The 24,273-nt window shown below is 54.3% G+C and overlaps 1 protein-coding gene across 1 annotated transcript; it reads right to left on the bottom strand.

The window, feature by feature from the left end:
• Positions 1 to 1,653: 1,653 nt before the first annotated feature.
• Positions 1,654 to 17,998, bottom strand: LOC120384644 (C-factor-like). Its single transcript, XM_039503620.1, has 6 exons — positions 17,837 to 17,998; positions 17,098 to 17,149; positions 6,945 to 7,132; positions 4,890 to 5,048; positions 3,581 to 3,691; positions 1,654 to 2,174 (listed from the first exon to the last, which is right to left on the bottom strand). Exons 1-6 carry the CDS (start codon positions 17,996 to 17,998, stop codon positions 2,061 to 2,063), a joined length of 786 nt encoding a protein of 261 aa, XP_039359554.1. The 3' UTR covers positions 1,654 to 2,060.
• Between the last annotated feature and the right edge of the window lie 6,275 nt (positions 17,999 to 24,273).

Here is a 24,273-nt window from a genome sequence, read left to right as displayed (position 1 = left end):
GAAGGCAGGAGGGAGCTGGGAGGGGACTTTGTTTTAGTTGGCACCAGGTCACCTTCCTCAGCGAGTCGCTGGGCACAGTTGTCAGGGCCGGCTTAGGAAGTGTGGGGCCCGACTTGAATACCCGATGGCGGTCCGGGTCTTCCGCAGCACTGAAGGACCCGCCACCGAAGTGCCACCAAAGACCCAGACTGCTGCCGGGTGAGTAAAAATTAAGAAGTTAGGTGCTCTTCTTTAGGGCGCGGGGCCCTCTTAGGCACGGGGCCCGATTCGGGGGAATCAGGGGAATCGGCCTAAAGCCGGCCCTGACAGTTGTGCCTAGAAGCTGCAATTGGCTGGCTTTACAAACGGGCAGAAATAAAAGGGAGAAGGCAGGTGGGCAGGGCCACTGGGAAACGTGGGTGGGAGGAGATGGTTAGACAGGGGAGAGAGCCCATGCAGCAGAGCGAGCTGGGACGTCAAGAGATGCGAGGCAGGGACAGCAAAGCTCACGGGCTGGGACCAGCCTGGCTGGCTGGAGAGAGGCTGCTGGGAGATGTGGACAGAGCACTGCAGAACCTGAGCGGCAGGGTGACTTGCAGCCGCATCGGATATTTAGGAGAGCTGCAAGGTCCAGCCACATGGGACACAGGCTGGAGAGAGAAAGCTGCAGGTCAAAGATACTCCCTGCTCCTAGTGGTCACAGCAACCCATGGGAGCGTCATTAACTGACAAGCAGCAGAAAGCGAGGAGGAGAAGTGGGGGAGGAAAGGGTTTCGGCCTTGGCCTGGTTTAACGGATGGAAATGGGACCAGTGCAGTCTCGCCCTGCTCAGATCTGCTGCAGAGATCCTTTTCCTAGCCCGGTGCTCTAAGCCCATCACCCCTCTCTTTGCATCCCTCCACTGCTCTCCTTCTGTCATGGCCTGTCCCCACCCGCCCTATCGTCGTTCCCCTCTGCTCTGCCTGTGCTGCCAGCCTCCCAGCCCGCTTAGTGACTTTTCACCTTCATGCTGCCCCTCATGCTTGGGAAGAGCTCCCTGCAAACAGCTGCACGGGTCCCTCCTTCCAATCCTCCCTTCAAACTCTCCCGTGCTGCGATGCCGCCAGGCACTTGACAAGGGCCAGGCTGCTGGTGAGCTGAGAGCCCGGCCTGTCATGCAGGCCAATAGCGAGTCATTGTTTCTAGTACGCCCCCCATTGGTCTGTCTGTACCCCCCACCCACTGTCTCCTGTCTCACAGAGAGACTGGAAGCTCTTTGGGGCGTCTCTCTCAGGGCCGCCCAGAGAATTCCGGGGGCCCGGGGTCTTCGGCGGCGGGGGGCCCCGCTCAGGGGCGGCTCTAGACCCCAGCGCGCCGAAGACCTGGGGGGCGGCATTTGGCTCCGGTTGAGCTCCCGCGGCAGGTCGACCGGAGCCCGGGACGAGTGACTGCGGCGGGTGCCGTGGTCCCGCGGCTCCGCTTGACCTGCCGCAGTCATGGCTGCGGGAGGTCCAGCCGAGCCGCGGGACGAGCGCCCCCTCCGCAGTCATGCCTGCGGCAGGTCCACTCGTCCCGGGCTCCGCTTGACCTGCCGCAGTCATGCCTGCGGGAGCTCAACCGGAACCGCAGGGGCCCCAGAAAACACTCCTGGGGGCCCCTGCAGGACGCGGGGCCTGGGGCAAATTGCCCCTCTTGCCCCCCCCTCTGGGCGGCCCTGGTCTCTCTGTTCAGTGACTGTGCAGCACCCAGCAGAGCTGGGCCCTGGGCCAGGACTGGGGCTCGGGGGCACTACACTGATACAAACAGTTAATGAGGGTAATTAATCCAAGAGGAAATGGGTACCAAGCAGGTGGGGGGAGAATGGCGGCTACAGCGGAGGCAGGGAAGAAGGAGAAATTTCATAAGGACGTGTGGCGCGTCATGGGGTGGGAGCAGAGAGAGCTTTGCCAAGAGGTTGAGCGTGACCAGAGCGGAGCAGGGGATGCTGGGGCCGGGGGTTACCCGCGGCTAGGGAAGACAGACCATTAGCTCGGGAGGTGGCACACGGCGGGGAAGCTGTTCAGGGGACTGGGCCTGCTGGAGCTTGCTGGCCAGGAGCCCCCTCACCAGGGCAGGCTCTTCCCTTCCCAGTCCAGGAACACCCCGGTGGTTGCCTGCGAAAGGCCTGCCAGCACGCTCAGGATGCCCTTCACGCTGCACTCCACGGTCAGAGGGGCCTGTGGGCGACAAAGGTCAAGACCTGAGACACGAGGTTGGTTAGACACGTGGGGCCTGACCCTCAGTGCAACTCTGGGGGGCCTCCCCTATCCTGGGGCTGCTCTGCACCAGGGGCTGTTACAGCCACAGCCCCCTTCCCTCAGCCATGTGCCCTGGGCCAGTTGTAGGGTGGAGAGGGTAGGAGCAGCCATGGTGGCTTTATCCCAAGGAGACTCCCCTGGGGCTGGGGATATCGGCCTACGGCCGTCCCCTCACAGAAGAGGATCTGGCCCAGTGTATCCCTCTCGTGCATGCCCCATGCCATGCGTCTCAGCTTGCGCTGCCATAACAGACTCCCTCCCCCATCCAGAGTCATAGGTGCTCCGGCTGCTCCTCCCCAAGGTTGCTGCGACACCCCTCTGCTGCCCCATCATTCTAGAGCAGGCCCAGGAGCCAGGAGGGCCCAGGCCCAGCTGGGCCCAGCACCGTGTCAGACAGACAGGGCCGGACTCGTCTCTGGGGTAAGGGCATTGGACATGGAGCGGCACCAGGGAGGACTTTGATTCAATATTCCAGAGCGGAGCCATCACAGCCTCTGGAGCCCAGAGGCTGACCCCTCCTCACAGTGGTAGGGGCTCACTGCCCACACAGGCCCTGGATTTCGCTGGGGCGGCTCCCCGGTCAGAGCACTGCACCCTGTGAGTACGGGATGCAGGACCTGCCATTGGAAAGGACTCCGGGGGGAAAATGTGAGCGGGAGCCCAGTGTGCTCCTGCAATGGCCTGTGGGATGAAGGCTGGGGCGAGATTTCTGGGCTCGTCTGGAGGCAGGGCTGGATTTAGGGGCAGGTGACGCAGGCGATCGCCTGGGGTGCTGGACTTGGGGGGGCACCAGGCTCGGGGGGCTGCTTTTGTGCTTAGCAAATGTATAGTCTTCTCTGACTGTGATAACTCATGCCTGCAAATCATGCAGCGAAGTCGTGAAATGGGCTCCCAATGCAATACAAATCTGGGTATTCAAATGTTTTACAAAGGGGGTGGGTAAGTCGAGGACGCTCCTTGCTTGAGCGCCATTGGGTCATGGGCCGGCCCTGCCTGGGGGATGCTGCATCCGTGTGCTGCCTGGACTGGGGATAGGTGACTCTTCGGCTCAGTGCTCTCGCCCCAGCGTCAGCTGAGCTCGACCCTCCTGCACCTAAAGGAGGCTGAATTCAAAGCAGTCGCTCGGACTGGGGTCTCACGCTTGCCATTGGCCTTACAGGGCATGGCGCTGCATTGAGAATGGAAGCAAGCCCTCGGGGCACTTCACTGCGGGGAGAACAGGTGACTGCTGGAGTGGGGGCTGCTCGCTTTGAAGCGAGCCATGAGGAATACACCTCCCAAGAGGCGCTGTCAGCATGCCAGCCTGGCACCTTGCTGGGCACTACCTTCTCTGTCCCCATGTCGGTTTTCACCCAGCCGGGATGGATGGCAGTGCACAAGATCCCAGCGTCTTTGAGCTCTGCTGCCAGGCACCTCGTCACCATATTCAGAGCAGCCTGGAAAATAAACCACATCTTTGTAAGGGCCTCTTGCTGCCGATCACGCTGACCACAGCGGCAGGGATCTCCTACCGGCCACCTCCCCACTCCACGGATCTGCTTCAGTCAGATAGGAGTTCAGAGTGTGGGAATGGAATCAAACCTCCAGTGGGAAGTTTGGCCTGGTGCCTCCTCAGAGATGCGGCTGGCTGGTGTCATGTTTCCTGCAGGGAAGGCCGGTGCTGCCCAGGTTCCACACTGGAGTGGTGTTGGACCAGTAAATCCAGAGTGACTCCATTCACTTAGCTGGAGTTTCTCTGTATTTCTCCGGGGTTAACTGACTGGGTGAACTGGGAAGCTATGCACACCACCAGCAAACCCAGGGGCCTTGTACGCCTTCCATCAGGGTACACAGGGCATGTCCATAGCACAGTTTAGGCGACGGGGCCTTTCCCCTTAACGGGGCCACCCATGGACCAGCAGCACAGGGCACTGCAGAGACTAACTGGGCATTGGTAGAAAGGCTAGCCATTAGGTGTTTGTAATTGTGTGTTGTATTAATGCTGGTTTTTAGTGTCACTGTCATAGGTTTGGGCTTGGAAGGGAAGATGTGTTATTGGGGCCTATGCCTCCAAGGGCTGAGCTTCCCAGCCAGAGTCTGTTGGGCGTGGGGGGAGGGGGAGCTCTGGTCATGGTGAACAGCCAGTTGGAATCAGACACCAAATAAAGGGATTGTTTAGTCTGCAGAAGAGAAGAATGAGGGGGGATTTGATAGCTGCTTTCAACTACCTGAAAGGGGGTTCCAAAGAGGATGGATCTAGACTGTTCTCAGTGGTAGAAGATGACAGAACAAGGAGTAATGGTCTCAAGTTGCAGAGGGGGAGGTTTAGGTTGGATATTAGGAAAAACTTTTTCACTAGTAGGGTGGTTAAGCACTGGAATGGGTTACCTAGGGAGGTGGTGGAATCTCCTTCCTTAGAGGTTTTTAAGGTCAGGCTTGACAAAGCCCTGGCTGGGATGATTTAGTTGGGTTTGGTCCTGCTTTGAGCAGGGGGTTGGACTAGATACCTCCTGAGGTCCCTTCCAACCCTGAGATTCTATGATTCTATGAAAGCAGAGCTCCCGAGTCACTGTCCATTACACCCAGGCCCTGCACAAGGCGGCGTGGCCTGACGCTCTCCCCACTTTCTGAAGCTGAGCGGGGAACGCAGCTTACCTTGCTGGCACGGTACGGGTACATGGGGATCTCCAGGACGTTGAAGCACAGCTCGATGGAGCCCACTTTAGTGGACATGTTGATAATTGCTGCCTTGCTGCAGCTCAGCTCCTCCTTTCCGGCTTCCTCAGCTGCCCTCTTCAGGAGGGGCAGAAACTCCTGATGAAAACAAAACCCCAAGAAACCTCCTCAATCATGGTGTTGGGACCCGCCTAAGCTGTGGCGCTGAGCTGTGGACATGGCAGTTGTGATGGAGCCCCGCCTTCCCTGCCACCGGCGGGGTAGCTCGGCCATGGTCCTGTCGCCCCTTTCTGAGCCAAGCGGCTAGTCAAAGCGCAGGGCCTGGGGCTGTTCCAGCGGGAAGCAGAAGTTGATGAGCCTGGTGTCCTGCTCCTTCGAATGCAGGGGGAGCCAAGAGCTAAAGGAGCAGCTTCTTAGCGTACAGCCCCCACGCCGCTTTAGCCAGCGCCAGACCCACAAACTGCCTCTAGCTTGTCCCAGGGTCATGCACAGAGCCCTTGCTGGCCCGCTTGGCTCCCTTCCTGCCTCTCTGTCTCCTCTCCAATCTTGCCTGGCCTCAGTCTCTGTGTTTTCTGCCTTCCCTCCCACACAAAACACCAACACTTGTCAGCAAGAGCCCTCTGCCTCTCAGCCCAAATGCCAAGTCCCTTTGGCCGTGTGGAACAGAAGCTTCTGGTTAACTCCTCATGGGGCCTTCACACCAGTCTCCAGGGGGGTTTTGGTGGAAGCTCTCAGTGTAACACTCCCTTATGGAGAACCAGAAAGAAGGACAGGGAAGCAGGAGGACGAGGCTAGGTCGCAGGAGGAGAGGAAGGTGATCTCGGCAGCGCTGTGATAGTTACAGGGGCAGGAGCTGGGAAGGAAGTGGCCAGAGAGGATGAAGTTCCAGCAGTTGCCATGTCTGTTGGGATGGCCAGGAGCAGGGATTGGGAGGTGAGCTGGGGCGATGAGGTAGGTGTGGGAGTCTCTGGGTTAGAGGGGAAAGTTGAGACTATGGGCCAGACTGAGATCCCTGAGGGCAGAGGGCAGAGGGAGAAGAGAAGACGTGGATGGAGCCCTGAAGGGAAGGGAGGAGCCCCCAGCTGTCAGGGGGGTAAGAAGAGAATCAAGTGAGTATGGAGTCCAAGGAGCCCCGGGGGCCAGGAGCAAGGAGGAGCAGAGAGAGAACAGCCAGCTAGCTGGCAATGGACACACCAGTCACACACTCCGTGTGCACAGAGATATGGGGATATCACACACCACATTGCTGCAGCGCACACTCACAGACACAGGCACCTAGACACACGCACACACAGAATCAAGTCTGCACGTCAGCACACATGCTCCAGCTCTGTGCAGCTATAATGAGTAGTTGCAAAGGCCAACGATCCACTTGAGCTAGTGGAGCAGCATGGAGGAGACGCAAGCTGCAGCGTGTTGACTCTGAATGAGCAGCCTATGACTTGGCTGCAGCATGGGTAGGGCGGGCTTCCTGCATGGTCTCTGCTGCTCTATATACCTTGTGCAGGCGGGAGGAGGTGCTGAGCAGCCCATGATACATATTCCCTTTTCTCCTCTTTCCATGACTTGCTGTAAATGTCATGTTCAGAGCACACAGAGAGAAGTTTGATAAAAACATTAATACTCTTGCTGGGAGGTTGCAACATAACATGACTTTATTTCTTAGAATCCAGACCCCTAGCACACAAGAACCCCAAAACAGAGAGAGAGAAAGCAGGCTGCTCCCTAAGGCAGAGAGGCACAACTCTCCCTGCCTCACCCTAGGCTGGCACTTTGCAGACTACTTCTTGAAGACCCAGCTCCCATGCTTCCCGCTAGCCCACAAGCAGGACAGGAAACCCCTTATACTTAGAGCAATAGCTTATAATGTTAACAGTTTTTAATACACTGTGATAAACAGTGGGTGGCTCCAGGTACAGAATGAACTCCGTTCAATCCAGTCCCTAGATAGGGCGAAGGTCTCTCCATGCCTCCCAGTCCTTCCCTTCCCTCGCCCTCTCCCCAGTAAATAATAACCAGTGAGACCATACGTACCTTGGCCACCTGGATTGGCCCAACCACATTGGTAGTGAACACGGAGATCATCTCCTCCGGCTGCACTGACTGCAGCGTGGCATAGGAGTTGACTGCTGCATTGTTAATGAGCAGGTTCAGGCCCCTGCCGTTCAGCTGGGACTCCACCTCCTTCACTGCTGCTCTCACGCTGGCCAAGCTCACCGCATCTGCCAGGAAATCAAGGGGGAGCAGAGGAGACAGATCAGCCGTTCCATGGGGCCAAGAGCAGGGCCGGTGCAACCATTTAGGCGACCTAGGCGGTCGCCTAGGGTGCTAGGATTTGGGGGGCACCATTTTCTTTGGCAGCGACCGCGGCGGCTGGATCTTCGGCCGCCCCGGTCGCCGCCGGCATTTAGGCGGAGGGAGCTGGGGAGGGCGGGAGGGCCGCCTGCAGAAAGTAAGGGGGGGGCGGCACGCAGGGTAACTCCCCACCCCAGCTCACGCCTGCCCCGCCTCCTCCCGAGGACACGTTGCTGCTTCATTTTCCTGCCTCCGAGGCGTGCGGCGCCACTCAGCTTCGGCGCCGCAAGCCTGGGAGGCGGGAGAAGTGAAGCAGCGATGGTGTGCTCGGGGTGCTCGTGCTCGTGCGTGGAGCAGGAGTGAGCTAGGGCAGGGAGGGTGCCTCAGGGCGGAGGGTGGGGCATGGGGAGCTGTCGTGCGGGGGGGTGCCTCAGGGCAGAGGAGGGAAGCTGCCGTGGGGTGGGGGTGCCTCAGTGCGGAGGTGGGGAGCTGCCGTGGGGGGGGCGCCTCAGGGTGGGGGCTCAGGGACGGGGGAGGGCGCAAGGTGGAAGTTTCGCCTAGGGCGTGAAACATCCTTGCACTGGCCCTGGCCAAGAGCAAGGCCCAGGCACCAGCCAGAGCCAATGTGAAGACAGCAAGAGCCAAGTGACACAGGCTGAGCTAGCAGGACTCTCACTCCCTGGATGGGGGGAGCCAGGGAGCTGAGACTGTGTGATTAATGAAGGGGGTGGAGCCAGCCAGTTAGCTATAAAGTCCCTCTTAGTGGCTGTTCTCTGCTTTCTTTACCTGTAAAGGCTTAACAAAGTCCTCCAGGTAAAGAAAAGGGCACCTGACCAAAAGATCCAAAGGGAAGGCTAGAACTTTTTAAAATTGGGAAAGAAGCTTTCCCTTTGTGTCTGTGGTTGTTCTCCGAAGAGCAGAGACACAGAGAAGCACTGCTGTAAGCAGCTTTAAGCCAGGTATGATCCAATATCAACAGATCATACCTAGAACTACGTGTCTGGAACTCCCAAATGTGTAAGTAGATCAGGAATGTTTAGAAAGACGTGATTAGGGTTATTTCTGTTTATTTCTTATGGCTAATGGACTCTTCTGTGCTAACCTCGGATGTTTTTGTTTGCTTGTAACCTTTAAGCTGGATCCCCAAGAAAGCTATTTTGGGTAATTAATTTTGGGAATTGCTCTTTTAAAATCTAGCAAAAGCCTAAATTCCAGATGTATTTCCTTTCCTTTTTGTTTTTAATAAAATTTACCTTTTTTAAGAACAGGATTGGATTTCTGGTGTCCTAAGAGGTTTGTGCATGTTGTTTGATTAGCTGGTAGCAACAGATGATTTCCTTTGTTTTCTTTTTCAGCTCTTCCCCGGAAAGGGGTGGGGGGTGAAAGGGTTGAGGGTACCCCACAGGGAGGAACTCCCAAGTGCTACTTCCTGGGTGCAAGGATTTTTTTTTGCATTTGGGTGGTGGCAGTGTTTACCGAGCCAAGGTCAGAAAACAGCTGTAACCTTGAGAGTTTAATACAAGCCTAGAGTGGCCAGTATTAATTTTTAAAATCCTTGCGGGCCCCCACCTTCTGCACTCGGAGTGCCAGAGTGGGGATGAGGCCTTGACACCATGTCAGCTTGTTTTCTGGGAGCATAAGCTAAATATGTGGATTCAGGGAAAGAGCCTTTACCTCTGGACTGTCTGGTCTCTCACAGGGAAGGGTCCCAGATGCAAAGCAGAGATTCCCACAGACAATCTGGGTTCCCTGAAAAGACTTTTGGGAACCTGGCAGTTTATTACATCTCTGCTGCCATTTGGAATTACAGACTGTGACTCACCGGTCCATACATTTCACCTGCTTTAACCTCCCATAACTCTCCTTTCCTTTTCTTAGCTACTACCCTCTTGTGCGTTTACTATAGAATTGGCTACCAGCGTTGTCTTTGGTGTGAGACTGAGGTACCAAGTGACCGGTCTGGGAGCAGCCTGAATGTGGTGTGACCCTTTGTCACTAGCCCAGTTTGTGGGGTGACGAGATAGACTGGGGAGTCTAAGGGGGTGTCTGTGACTCCTTGGTAAGACTCCATGGTGCAAGGGTGGGACTCAGGAGAAGGGGCAGGACCTTGGGAAGAAGGGGTGAGGGTGGGGCCTTGGGGAATGGGTGGTGCGAGGATGGAGGCTCGGTGAGAAGGGGCAGCAGGGAGCAGCAGGGCCATAGTTCAGGCGCTGGTGGCCCCCCCACATTTAAGGAGCTTCCACCACTCCTGTCTGGGGTGCGTTAGTTTAGGGTTAATCTCTGTGCAGTGCAGGGGATTTTAGTCCTTTCTGGTCGCCCCGCTGTCCTTTGGCTTGTGCTGTTGGCTTGGTGAAGCATTCTGCCTTTGGGCTGGATTTCTAGCAGCGGAGGGAGTAGATGGGCTGCACTGGTGCTTTTCCCATCTCTGACAGGTGTGATTCTGTGACTCGATGAGTGAGATCACTGGTGCAGCTCTCGCCTGGTGCCTCTGAAAGGGCTGCTGGGTTCATTTCAATGGAATAAAGGGGCCCAGAGAGTCACAGGGACCTGTCCAGCATTAAGTAGGGTGGCCAACTTTCAACTCCTACAAAACTGAACACCCTTGCCCCGCCCCCTGCCCTGCCCTTCTCTGAGGCCTCGCCCATGCCCTGCCCCTTCTCCAAGCTCCACCCCATTCACTCGATCCCCCATCCCTCTGTTGCTCGCTCTTCCCACCCTCACTCACTCATTTTCACCAGGCTGAGGCAGTGGGTTGGGATTTGGGAAGGGGTGAGAGCTGGAGCTGTAGATCTGCAGTGGGCCCGGAGATGAGGGGTTTGGAGTGCAGGAGGGGACTCTGGGTTTGGGGGGGATCAGGGCTGGGGCCGGGGGTAGGGGCTCAAGGTTGGGGCGCAGGCTTGCCACGGGCCAAGGCTGCCCGGGGGGGCAAGTGGGGCAATTTTCCCCAGGCCCTGGCCCCCACAGGAGCCCCCACAAGAATACAGTATTCTGTAGTATTGCAACATTTTTTTATGGAAGGGGCCCCTGAAATACTTTGCCCCAGGCCCCCTGAATCCTCTGGGCGGCCCTGCCTGGCACGCTGGCACTCCAGGGCCCTGCCTGCCTTCTTCTTACCAGCAGAAGTTTGGGAGCCACTGTTCTGATTTCAGGGGCACTTTGCAGTGTAAAGCAGGGCAGACTTGGGCTCCAGCTCTGACATTCGGCAGGGAAAATATGTATTCACTAGCTGCCTTTGTCTAGCAGTGGTCGTGCTGCTCTGCTCCCGAGTGTGAGAGAAAGAGCTAAAAGAAGAGAATACGAAATGCACCATGTTAAACTCTGTGCTCACCCCCACTAGATCTATGAAAGATTTCCAGGAAATCTAATCAGGTTATTGTTGGGTAACTGGATTATAAAAAGATTGGATTATTATTGCTACTACATTTGGGGAGAGATTTAATTAATGGATAAATGGAGTGCATCCATTTCTATCAGTACTGCTGGACAGGGGAGAGAGGCTTCCATTTCTGGTGTCATGGTAACTGTGCATTAAAAGTTGGTTTAAATTTAACCTAAAGCACAACACTACTTTTGTTAACTGAGGGTAAAGTTCACTGGAGCTAGTAGTGGTTAAAGGAGCTCATTAAAGCTTGTGTTCAGAGCAAACATTTTGTTAATTTGTTTGTGACCTATTTGCATTCACCTCAGTCTTGGGTGAAGGGGATCTGTCTACCTCCAAATGCTTGTCATGACAAGCCATAGAAATGGACCTTGGTGTTAGGGTCATTCAAGCTCTCATTGATTACACAGTGCAACAAGCTGCTGGAACGTATTTTAAAAAGTTAGACCACTAAAAGCCCATTGAAATATATGTGGGTGAAAGTGCAAAGGAGGGTGGGAGAATTTATATCCTTCCAGGCCTGGCTGGGGCTACTTGTTTATGCTGGAAAAGATTTTTGACCTTTCAGTCAGTTTATTTCATGGGCCATCAAGGCTTTCATACTTTTTCAGTGTTAATGTTATATGTAAATTGAAGATGAAGATGCTGTGATTTTCAAAAAATGAACACCTGACATATTAATGATGTTTACCTGAATGATTCAGAGAGTTATGTTCCATCTAGTTCCAGATTACTGAATATAAACAGTTCTATTTCTAAACAAATGGCAACTTGGATATTTGTCATTATTTCCTCCTGGGTATTGTGTGTTCGTGTTGTTGCTGGTTTTTGTTTAAGACAACCAGTTTGGTTATGTACAATTTTCAAGAGGAAATGTTTTGTTGTGGTATTACTATTTATTAATGAGACACTATAAGCTAGTGCATTATAGGGTTTTTAAAAAGTATATTGACAATCCTCCTGAAATGTGTATTCTGATCTTACTCTTTTCTTAAATGTGGCTTTGGCTTGTCAGTGTTTAATCAGTAATGGATGTGATGATGTTTGGATTTTAACCTGTGAGAACAATAAGTAGGCAGTTCATTGAGCAAGAAATGTTTTGAGACTCACAGATAACCTCTGAGTTCATCGTTACGCCCCACTCGTACAGTTGAACTGATGAGCAGACCCTTGCACCCGTCAGAGCCCCACTGACTTGGGGGCCTCAATGCACAGTCCTTGCTCAGGCAGAACTTCCATTGATTCCACTTAGTAAAGAGTACAGGATTTTAATAGCAGGCATTGCTTGATTGCTCTAGGGAGACAAAGAACGCTGTCTGGCGTGAAGGAGTGAGGCCCTGGAAGCTTGACTTCTCCAGTTTTTTTGGTGTGACTAGTTAACTTGAGTTAATAAATATACTTAGCATTCAGATAATGCTTATATATGTTTGGAGTTCTAATTTGACATTAACTATTAAATCTTCACAAGAGCCCAGTGAAGTAGTCCTGTCCCTGGTTTGCAGATAGGAAAACAGACAAAATGGCGAAGTTACTGGCCTGGGGCTACAGAGTGAATCACTGGAAGAACTAGGATTAAAACTCAGGACACCTACCAGGGCCGCCCGGGGGAGGGGGGGGGCAAGTGGGGCAATTTGCTCCAAGCCCCAGGCCCTTCAGGGGCCCCCACAAGAATACAGTATTCTAGAGCAGTGCAACTTTTTTTTTATGGAAGGGGCCCCTGAAATGGCTTTGCCCCAGGCCCCCTGAATCCTCTGGGTGGCCCTGCCACAGGCGGCTCCCGGTCAGCGACGCAGCAGGGCTAAGGCAGGCTGCCTGCCTGTCCTGGCTCTGCGCTGCGCCCTGCAAGTGGCCAGCAGGGCCAGTTTCTAGGCGAGGGGCCAGGAGGCTCTGCATGCTGCTCTTGCCCACAGGCACCACCTCCCCCAGCTCCCATGATCTGTGGTTCCCGGCCAATGGGAGTGCGGAGCTGGTACTTGGGGCAGCGGGCTGGGTCTCCCAGACACTGCAGCAAGCCTGACTTTGCAAGGGTTGCAGCGAGCAGACCCCTCCAAGCCCCTGGCTCCAGAGAAGAGTCTCACTCCAACAGAGGCAAGAGGTCTCATCCCCGGGGGAAGACCAGAGCCAAGAGAATGAAGGATTAAGCAATTAGGATTTTAGTGAGGGACTTTGATGTTTGGGGTATTTTTATTAGTGTAATGCCAGGGTTTGGTCCAGGAACGACAGCTTTCTTCATAGGTGCTGGAACTAGGGGTGCTCCAGACCCCCTGCCTTGAAGTGGTTTCCATTATATCCGGAGTTTACACTTTGGTTCAGTGGCTCTCAGCACCCCCACCATACAAATTGTTCCTGCACCCCGGCCTTCTTGCTGTTACTGGTAACGCAGCACAGGTGCATATACAGAAGGATGAGCCTTTCCATTCAGTTACAAGCCCCACTTTAGTTTGGGGCTTGTTTGGGCTACAGAGGCTTTTCCGGTATAGCAGAGCCCCCAGTGGAGACGCAGTGTGAGCCAGCTGAAGGAGACCTGCCAGCACCGCGTCTCAAATGACATTAGCAAAGCTGACAGAAGCATGATTGACTCTTTGCCCTGTGTGGGTACGTCTACACTGCAACTCAACCCCTGTGGCTGGCCAGTGTCAGCTGACTTGGGCTCGGGCTCGAGGACTGTAAAATTGTGGTGTAGACATTTGGGCTCAGGCAGGAGCCTGGCTCCAGACCCCTGGGAGCAGGATGTGCGAGGGGGTGGGACAGGAGAGGGAGGGGAAAAGGGTGGAGGATGGGAGGAAGAGGAGAAGGTACTTTCTAAATTTTTGGACGCCCCCCTTCCCCTTTTTCTCATGGGAAGGGAAGGATTTTGGGTTGTTTTCTTTGGTGGATATTTTTGAAAACCTTCTGACCAGGCTGCACAAATGGATTAAAACTCACTCTCCTGAGAAAAATATTTTACTTTTAACTGTAAAATTTCCTTTTCAAATTAACGCTGGCTTTAAAGTGGGTCAGGAAACTTGCTCCTAGAAGGGCCCTGATTTTAGTGTTTCTAAAAACATAAAGGAATGCAAATCCGTTACACCTGGACCGCCCACAGCCAAATGGCAAGTGAATTGAATTGGAAATGCGGTTTCATTAAAATGTATTTTCTTTCCTGGAGAAGTAAAGACTTTGCCACTGGACTTAGCCAGAGGAACTCATTGAATGTTTTTTAGTGTTGCCTTAAAAGTGTTGTTACCCGGCCAGGACTGTTAAATTAAACAAATGTTTAGGGATTTTGCGCACCACAATTTATTTATATCTGTGTGGCAAGGATCAGCCAGGGTTAGCTTGTCTGGAGACCTGTGTCGTTCTGGGCTCTGCAGTGGAGGAGGAGGATGAAGAGGATGAAGAGGAAAGGGGACAGGAGTCCGAGCCCCAGACAGCCTGCTTAGCCAGCCTGGGGGTCCCAGCTGAGCTGTGTGATTGGCCAAACCGCCCAATGGGCTGAGGGGACCAACAGACCCGCTCTTAAGCCCAGCAGCAGGAGCAGGGTGCTGGCTACTCAGGGCTACAGTAGTTCCTGTGCCTGCTTGTTCCCAGTGCTGCCTTGCTCCAGGTAAGCCACTCCTGACCCTCGGCTCCTATTTCTGGGCTCTGGCGCCTGTCTACGCCATAAAGACAAACCTGCAGCACCAAGCCTCAGACTTGGGCTTGCAGGGCTCAGGCTGCAGGGCTAAAAATAGCAGTGTAGCTGTTCCTGAGTGGGTCGGAGCCGGGGGGGCTGGCCCCCAGCGAGGGGGAAGGGTGTCGGAGCCTGGGGGGGGCCTGGCCCCGGCCCCCAGTGAGGGGGGAGGGCGTCGGAGCCCAGCTCTGGACCCAGCGGAAACACCTGCACTCACAGGGCCTGACTTTTGTTTTTGCCAGTGGCTGCTTTTGAAGAAGTGTGTGTGTTTTGGGGGGGCTCTGCCAGTTTTTGGGGGAGGCTATTTTCAGCATAATTATACACTTCTTTCATATTCTAGTCATTGAACATGTGTCCATCATTCAGGGCCGGCTCCAGGGGTTTTGCTGCCCCAGGCAGACCAAAAAAAAAAAAAAAAAGCCGCGATCCTGATCTGCGGCAATTCAGCAGGAGGCCCCTCTCTCCGAGCGGGAGTGAAGGACCCTCTGTCGAATTGCCGCCGAATAGCTGGACGTGCCGCCCCTCTCCGGAGTGGCCGCCCCAAGCACCTGCTTGGTGAGCTGGTGCCTGGAGCCAGCCCTCCTATCATTGTTCTTAGTGGGCAGGGGGCCTTTGGGGAAGAGGCAGAGGGGGTCGGGGCCTCGTGGGAAGGGGGAGAGGAGCAGGCAGCGGGGCCTCAGGAGGGGGCGGAGAGGGGGCCTTGCAGGAGGGGGAGAGGAGCAGGCAGCGGGGGCCTCAGGGGAGGGGCCAGAGAGGGGGGGGGCTCGTGGGAGGGGGGAGAGGAGCAGGCAGCGGGGGCCTCAGGGGAGGGGCCAGAGAGGGGGGGCCTAGCCGGAGGGGGGAGAGGAGCAGGCAGCGGGGCTTCAGGGGAGGGGCCGGAGAGGGGGGGCCTCGCGGGAGGGGGGAGAGGAGCAGGCAGCGGGGCCTCAGGGGAGGGGGCGGAGAGGCCCATGAAGAGGCAGAGTGGGGGTGGGGCTGCAGGGCAGAGCGAGGCTGGAGCACGGGAGGGGCATCGGAGGCCAAGCAGGGGCAAGGCCGCAGGGCAGAGTGGGGGGCAGGACTATGGTCTGGGCACCAGTGGCCCCGCTCCCCCCACTGCTAGTGAGCTTCTGGCACTCCCGCCCGGCCTCCCCAAACGCAGGAGTCACGCGCCGCCTCTGCCTGCGGCTTGTGGGGGCTGAGCACCCCCTGGCTTTTTCAGCGTGTGCTTGAGCCCGGAGCACCCCGGAGTGGGCGCCTGGGGCTACACTGCTATTTTTAGCCCCATTTCCTAAGTCCTGCAGGCCTGAGTCATATGTCCTGGTCTCTCAGACTCGGCACCATGTGTGTTTCTTTGCAGCGTAGGCACACCTTCACTCCGGCTCTGACGCTGGGCTCGGATCCCTGGCTACTGACTCCTGCTCCAACCACTAGGCAGGACTGCCCGCATCCCGGTCCCTGACAGCAGGTGTCTTTGCTTTCAAAACCCACATTTTTGTGTGGTTTAACCCATTTGAGTAGTGCTATGTTTACTTATTTGTTAGTTATTGGGGGTTACTTATGGTGGAGACAAGAGATTAGCTTTGTTTATTTTATTGCCTTGTTTGGTTGGTTGTATTTTTTTATATATGACTTTTTAGTTTGTATTAGGGTTACTTGTTTAAACAAGACTTGGTATTTGACGACTGGGGCCCTGCATAAAAAGCACCTTAAAAACATGCCTCTTATACCGAGCGTTTGGATTTTTTTTTGTTTTTTGGCCTGCAAAGTAAGTGTGCCTTTGTTTTTATGGTTCACCTGATTAGTACAGGGAGTGTTTGCCAGCCTCTTAGAAAATGTTTAAAGTTCCCATCCTCTGTTTCTTGTAAAGTTTTGCTAATGGACTTTGTTTGTTTTTATAATTTTAAATACGGGCTTTAACAGCTGTATTTTATTTAAGTTTGTGAGAATTAATCCCTTTTGGCTTGAAAGTTTTAGCTAATTTTTTTTGTTGCAGTTAGGTAAGAATTAACATTAGCATTTGGTGGAGTCAACTTAATTATTTGACTTAAATGCCAATTTTGGGGGCTAACCATTGTAGGCTTGCTTACTATTTGTGTTCATAGCACAGGAGTATTTGTGTTACTATTTTTTTTTAACTGGTTGCCTTTATTTAAAGATTTTGTGTTTAAGGAGGGGGCCATTTTAAGAGAGGCTGGGAAACCCCCAGATTCTTACTGTTTTTAAGCAATTTTATTACTTTTTTCAAGACTGTGATTTTTTTTTTAATTAACTTTAAAAGAAAATTATACCACTTGAGCATTTAAAGATTTTTGGACTTTTTTTTAAAGGAATTTTCTTTCCCCTAACTACACTGTTTTGGGCAACCTTGTTTTTCACTTACAGTAGTTGCAACAATACCAGTTGATTTTTTATTGTATTTTGATACTATTCTTTAATTTTTTAGGCTGAGCTCTATAAACTCTTTACTGAGAATTTACCTTAACATAGTTACAATTTTCTGGCCTCTTATTTTATTTTATTTATTTTAAATTTTGTTAATTTGCATAATTCCTTACAATTAAATTTTTTCATTCTATCTTGTTATGTCAGAACCATTTTAAAAAAGATGTTGACCCTTTTGGGCACTTTTGTATCCCCAGGACAAAATGCCAATTGTTTTCCAATGTAGCAAGTTTTATTTGGGTTAATATTTAAAGTAGATAATTGAGGAGGATGAGCCTTAATGCTGCTTGATCACCTGACTTTAGTACTGATACAGTTCAAGGGGTGAGACCTGGGGACAGAGGAATGATACTTTTTGGGTGTATGAAGCAAGAGGAGGAATCCCTTTACTGAGGCTGAGCACACACAGCATGCAGTGCAGGGTGATCATTCCATACCTAGCTGAATCAGCCTCACGGGGGGGTACTTGGCAGCCAGTTCCTGCAGGGCCTGGAAACGGGGCGAGAAAAGAAGCTGGAATTAGAACAATGAGTCCGAGTAGAGCACAAATAATGGCACCTCCAATATTCCGGCCGCTGCAAGCGATGCCCTAGTCCCGCCCATAGGCGCCGGGTTATATGGGCTCCAGGAGCCCCAGCCCCAGGAATATTCAGGGCTGGGGGCTGTGCTCAGGGGCGGCTCTAGGCACCAGCAAACCAAGCTGTTGCCTAGGGCGGCCAAATCTGCCAAATCTAGGGCGGCAGGCTGGGCGGTGGACCTGCGCAGTCATGCCTGCGGGAGGTCCACCGGGCCGCGACCGCACCTGCCTGCGCGAGCATGGCATGACTGCGGAGGGGCGCGCTCGCGCAGCTCGGCTGGACCTCCCCGCCGCATGAGCTCCGCGGCAGCTCAAGCGCCGCCCGGCCGTGCCCGCGGGAGGTTCGCTGTTCCGGCTCCAGGAGCACACAGCACACCGCGCTGCCTGGGGCAGCCTATTTTCTAGAGCCGCCCCTGGCTGTGCTCCACCAATAACTGGAGCTGGATTTCTCCCCTGGCCCTGCCTGGAGCAGGCACCGGCCCCTGGCTGCCACTACCACCACCCCCAGCCCCGGAGCATCCCCTCCCACCCAGTAGCGTAGTGGGGTGGAAGGGGGGAAGCAGCCGCTCCCTTTTGAGCACATTTTACAAAATCAGCACCTTTCCAGGCAGCCAGCACTGGGCTCCGGACTTGGAGTCCAGACCGGGTTTTGCATGTGGCTGCCAGCTGGCTCTGGGCTCTGCACCGCCCTCCTGCAGGGGGCTGCAGGCAGGTCGGCTGGTTGCCGGGCTCCCCGGGGGTGAGGAGGAGGAGGCGCCCATCCGCTCGCAGCTGCCCAGTTCCCTGAGCCGGCCGGGGTGGGCTCTGCCGGGAGGGGCCGCAGGGCAGCCCCCCCAAGTGCGGTGGGGGACTGAGGAGCAGCAGCCCCGTGCAGAGCAAGGCAGCCATGCGGCAGGCAAGGGGGCTCTGAAGCTCAGCTGGTGCCCGTGGAGAGGGAAGGAAAAGGGGAGGGGGGGATGTTTTTTTTCTTCTGGTCTCTCTTCAGTGGAGGGGGCTGAGGGATCAGCAGGGCCAGGAGGCAAAGGAGCGACTTTGGGTTATTGCCCCCCCCCTTAGCCTCCCTCAGTGTTGCACCTGGGGCTGTGAAACGGTGCTTAGTGCAGCTTGTGAAGGGGGTGGGGGTAAAGGTGCTTTAAGGTGCCAGTTGTGTCTCCTCAGTCTCACTGCTGACTAGCTGCAGCCCCAGTGCTCAGAACTCAGCAGTGATCTCAGGGGCTGCACAGGGCTCTATAGGAGTTTTCAATTACCTGCTAAATGCTTCCGCAACGCCACCTTTTCACTCAGCTACAACCTGAATAGTGGGGACTGTGGGAGGGGGAGTGTAGCTGATGCCAATTTGAGGTGAATAGTCTCTTGGCCAGATTCTACTGCGTTTCTGGTGCTTTGTGCCATGGGCTGGAGCAAAGTGGCTGGTGGATAACCAGGAATCTGGTTAATAATTGTTCTCTAAATTCAGCTTTCTTCTTTCTCTCTCTCTGAATTATCGCTAATTCAAAATAGTGTGCGCAGCCCGCGCCGGGAGGCTGGGGAGGGGGAAGGAGCCTCTGGTGACCGCGGAAGGAAACGGCTGCGGCGCCAGCCCAAAGGGAAGATGTCGGTGCGGGCGGAGCCGTGGGGGTGGAGCCGGGTTGCGTTTACACGGCGCGATTCCCAGCGCCCTCCGCGGGGCCGCGCCGCGCGACTGGCAGGGGGGAGCTTTGCTTGGCCACAGCCTGGGGGCGGGACACCGGGTCCCTGCGAGGGGGCCCCGGGCCGGGAGTTTCCTGCTCGCCCCTGCGTCCGCCGTGGGCTGCTCCGCTCTGCGGCCCAGTGCCCGAGTCAGAGCGGCCATTAGCGAGCCGCGGGCAGGCCCGTCCCCCAGCTCAGCGGGTGCGGTGCGGTGCGGGCTGCTGAGCGTCCCCCAGGGTGTGTCTACACGGGACGGCCTGGAGCGCGGCCGGGCTCCAGCGCTGTACAAGCTCCAGCGCCTGCTACGCTGCCCCCTTCCAGCGCTGAACGTGAGGGAAGCGCCACTAAAGAGCAGGGGCGGCTCCGGGCCCCAGCACGCCAAGCGGGTGCTTGGGGCGGCAAGCCGCGGGGGGCGCTCCGCTGGTCGCCGGGAGGGCGGCAGGGTGCCTTGGGCGGCACGCCTGCGGCGGGTCTCCACTGAGCGCCCCACACCGCATGACGCCGTGCTTGGGGCGGCGAAATGTCTAGAGCCGACCCTGCTAAAGAGCCTGGCTTCGTCAGACGTGATAAACCATTTCTTCTGTACACCAGTACATAAGAACATAAGAACATAAGAAAGGCCGTACCGGGTCAGACCAAAGGTCCATTTAGCCCAGTATCTGTCTACCGACAGTTGCCAATGCCAGGTGCCCCTGAGTGAACCTAACAGGCAATGATCAAGTGATCTCTCTCCTGCCATCCATCTCCATCCTCTGACGAACAGAGGCTAGGGACACCATTCTTACCCATCCTGGCTAATAGCCATTTATGGACTTAGCCACCATGAATTTATCCAGTCCCCTTTTAAACATTGTTATAGTCCTAGCCTTCACAACCTCCTCAGGTAAGGAGTTCCACAAGTTGACTGTGCGCTGCGTGAAGAAGAACTTCCTTTTATTTGTTTTAAACCTGCTGCCTATTAATTTCATTTGGTGACCCCTAGTTCTTGTATTATGGGAATAAGTAAATAACTTTTCCTTATCCACTTTCTCAACATCACTCATGATTTTATATACCTCTATCATGTCCCCCCTTAGTCTCCTCTTTTCCAAACTGAAGAGTCCTAGCCTCTTTAATCTTTCCTCATATGGGACCCTCTCTAAACCCCTAATCATTTTAGTTGCTCTTTTCTGAACCTTTTCTAGTGCTAGAATATCTTTTTTGAGGTGAGGAGACCACATCTGTACACAGTATTCGAGATGTGGGCGTACCATGGATTTATATAAGGGCAATAATATATTCTCAGTCTTATTCTCTATCCCCTTTTTAATTATTCCTAACATCCTGTTTGCTTTTTTGACCGCCTCTGCACACTGCGTGGACATCTTCAGAGAACTATCCACGATAACGCCAAGATCTTTTTCCTGACTCGTTGTAGCTAAATTAGCTCCCATCATGTTGTATGTATAGTTGGGGTTATTTTTTCCAATGTGCATTACTTTACATTTATCCACATTAAATTTCATTTGCCATTTTGTTGCCCAATCACTTAGTTTTGTGAGATCTTTTTGAAGTTCTTCACAATCTGCTTTAGTCTTAACTATCTTGAGTAGTTTAGTGTCATCTGCAAACTTTGCCACCTCACTGTTTACCCCTTTCTCCAGATCATTTATGAATAAATTGAATAGGATTGGTCCTAGGACTGACCCTTGGGGAACACCACTAGTTACCCCTCTCCATTCTGAGAATTTACCATTAATTCCTACCCTTTGTTCCCTGTCCTTTAACCAGTTCTCAATCCATAAAAGGACCTTCCCTTTTATCCCATGACAGCTTAATTTACGTAAGAGCCTTTGGTGAGGGACCTTGTCAAAGGCTTTCTGGAAATCTAAGTACACTATGTCTACCGGATCCCCCTTGTCCACATGTTTGTTGACCTCTTCAAAGAACTCTAATAGATTAGTAAGACACGATTTCCCTTTACAGAAACCATGTTGACTATTGCTCAAGAGTTTATGTTTTTCTATGTGTCTGACAATTTTATTCTTTACTATTGTTTCAACTAATTTGCCCGGTACCGACGGGCAAATTAGTTGAAACTTGTGATATTAACGTGACAGCTGTAATAATACAGGACCAAGAATGGAAAATTCCAGTGATGCATTTAGCAGTGTCTAGGGCCACCCCTTTCTGCGTCAAGTTTGCATGTGGGGTGAGACGCTGTATGGAATCTGGGGGACACTTTGAGATATCATGACTATCAATATTGTAAAAGTGTAATGAGTTGTGCCAGTTATGCCATGTAAGGTATCTGCAAACGTTGCAATTTCCCAAGTATGATAATCTTGTTTATATGTCTGTATCATCTTTGTATCACGAGTTATAGATATGTAGGGTATATCTATTTCCAAACTTGGGCTGTGTTTCTGGGTGGCACCCCCAGACAGATTGGCATCAGTACTAGGCCTGCTTGACGGCCCATCAAGGGCCATCAACTGGACAATGAACCCATTGAAAGGAACAAGGACTACACCTGATGACTCAGCAAGCCATGTAGGGGCTGCCTATGGACAGAACTCTAAGACAGTAGATCTCAAACTTTTGTACTGGTGACCCCTTTCATATAACAACCCCCCACCCCTTATAAATAAATACATAAAATGTGTTAAACACTATTATAAGTGCTGGATGTAAAGCGGGGTTTGGGGTGGAGGCTGACAGGTCACGACCCCATGAGGGGTCCTGACCCCCAGTTTGACAATCCCTGCCCTAAAGGCTAGTCTACACTGGCAGTGTTAAAGTGGCAGCACTTTAATGTGGCGATGTAGTTGCAGCAGAGCGCTGGGAGACAGCTCTCCCACTCTAAAAAAACCCACCTCTACGAAGAGCGCAGCTCCCAGCGCTGGGGCACTGTCTACACTGGCGCTTTACAGCGCTGAAACTTGCTGCACTCGGGGGTGTTTTTTCACACCCCTGAGCAAGAAAGTTGCAGTGCTGTAAAGCTCTAAGGTTCTTCCGTGCCATGTGCTGGACAGCTTGTGTTTGGGACACAGGAAGTACAAGCCACATGGCAAAAGGAATATAAAGGCAGCTGCATCATCTCCATTTTGTCTTCCGTCCTGCTGCTTACCTCTGGAGCAACCTTTCTACACACTGACGCTCTGAACAAAGGACTGAGTGACCCATCCAAGCTGGGGATGTGTTCCAGAGGGACTTTCAAGCCAGCAAACTCACCAATACTGCTAAGAACCCGATATATGGACTTTGAAGTCTTTGTGTATGTGTGACTGCTTTGCCATTTAACAGCTCTCTTCTTGTTCTTTCTTTTTTCTTTATAATAATCCTTTAGTTTTAGATGCTAAAGGATTGGCTGACAGCGTGGTATTTTGGGTAAGATCCAAACTATACTGACCTTGTAATGTGGCTGACCCTTTGGGATCAGAAGAACATTTGGTATATGTGAGCAGAGCTTTTTTTAAATAACTTCGCATTGCACTGGGCCCAGGTGCTGATTGGGAGCCAGAGAACTGGAATGCAATAAAGGGGACTGTGTATTTCCTTTTTCTTTTTTCTTGATAACCAGTGTGACTGTTGTAGAGTTTAACTTCAGTGTTAACTATCACTCTTAGGGAGAATCTGCTTTTCCTTTCGTAGCCTGCCCTGACTGTGACATTTTCAGTGAGGGCTACGGCAGGCACCATGGGTCACAACTCCCGCAGGAATTTCTGCTATGAATGCACTGGCCCTGAGGGAAGGATTCTGTGGAAAACAGGCCTTCCCCTTGCTCCAAGCCAGGCTCTGCTGTTCTGATGCTGCAGAGCTGATACAGAAGGCTTAAGGGTTCTGGAGAGCATGCAGCAAATCCAGCGTTCTGTGCTGCCGAAGCCCGGGGGACACGTCTTTCTCTCACGGCACCTTCCAATGGAAGGAAGAACATGACATGTGAGTTGGAGTCTCTCCTTGGCTTACGGATAACCCATCTGGCAGTAACAAGTGTGAACTCAGGGGAATGCAGTGCTGCCATTTATATGCCCTGCAAGATACTCACGTGTGAGGGGAAGCAACACTGCGCTTATCTCTGGAGTCTGGGCAATAAGGAAGAGGAGTTGGAAATTCTCATTGAGGAGCGGAACTAGGGAAACCTGGTGTGTGACGAATGTCCATGTTGCTGGTTACATCTCGTATTGGAAGGAAAGAGAGGATGAAAATGGTGGGCTCAGTGGCACGGGGCATTAGACACCTGATCAAGCTGGTAACTAACGCAGCCCAGCAGCGGAAGCAGTGGGGGGCTGGTACAGTTCACTGAATCCAAACCAGAGAGCAGGGGCTGTCTCTCCTTTAGCACTTCTCTGTGACTTGTAGGAAGACAATTGGGTTCAGGGGCGGCGAGGACCCAACTCCACCAATGTTCAGGGCTGGGTCTCTCCCCCAGCCCCGCCTGCCGCACACCACCCCCAGAGCGTCCCCCAGCCCCACCTGCATGCCTCCCACAGAGCATCCCCCCGGCCCCGCCAGCCACCCCCCTCCCCCGCAGCATCCCCCGGCCCCGCCAGCCACCCCCCTCCCCCGGAGTGTCCCCCGGCCCAGCCTGCCGCACCCACGCGCCTCCCCCGGAGTGTCCCCCGGCCCTGCCAGTCACACCTCTCCCCCAGAGCGTCCCCCGGCCCAGCTTGCTGCACCCATGCGCCTCCCTTGGAGTGTCCCCTGGCCCAGCCTGCCGCCCCACCCCCAGGCGTCCCCTGGCCCAGCCTGCCACACCCACGTGCCTCCCCCCGAGCGTCGCCTGGCCTCGCCAGTCGCCCCTCTCCCCCACAGCGTCCCCCGGCCCAGCCTGCCACACCCATGCGCCTCCCCCAGAGCGGCCCCCGGCCCAGCCTGCCCCACCCCTGCGCCTCCCCCGGAGTGTCGCCTGGCCCCGCCAGTCGCCCCTCTCCCCCAAAGCGTCCCCCTGGCCCAGCCTGCCGCACCCACGCGCCTCCCCCAGAGCGTCCCCGGGCCCAGCCTGCCACACCCACGCGCCTCCCCCAGAGCGTCCCCGGGCCCAGCCTGCCACACCCACACGCCTCCCCCAGAGTGTCCCCTGGCCCAGCCTGCCACACCCACGTGCCTCCCCCAGAGCATCCCCTGGCCTCGCCAGTCGCCCCTCTCCCCCAGAGCGTCCCCTGGCCCAGTCTGCCACACCCATGCGCCTCCCCCAGAGCGTCCCTCTGGCCCAGCCTGCCGCACCCACACGCCTCCCCCAGAGCGTCCCCGGGCCCAGCCTGCCACACCCACGCGCCTCCCCCAGAGCGTCCCTGGGCCCAGCCTGCCACACCCACACGCCTCCCCCACAGTGTCTCCTGGCCCAGCCTGCCGCACCCACGCGCCTCCCCCAGAGCATCCCCTGGCC

This window comes from Mauremys reevesii, linkage group 16 (genome assembly GCF_016161935.1).
Source record: "Mauremys reevesii isolate NIE-2019 linkage group 16, ASM1616193v1, whole genome shotgun sequence".
In the NCBI taxonomy this organism is placed as follows: domain Eukaryota; kingdom Metazoa; phylum Chordata; order Testudines; family Geoemydidae; genus Mauremys; species Mauremys reevesii.
This window is presented reverse-complemented; position numbering and strand designations above follow the sequence as displayed.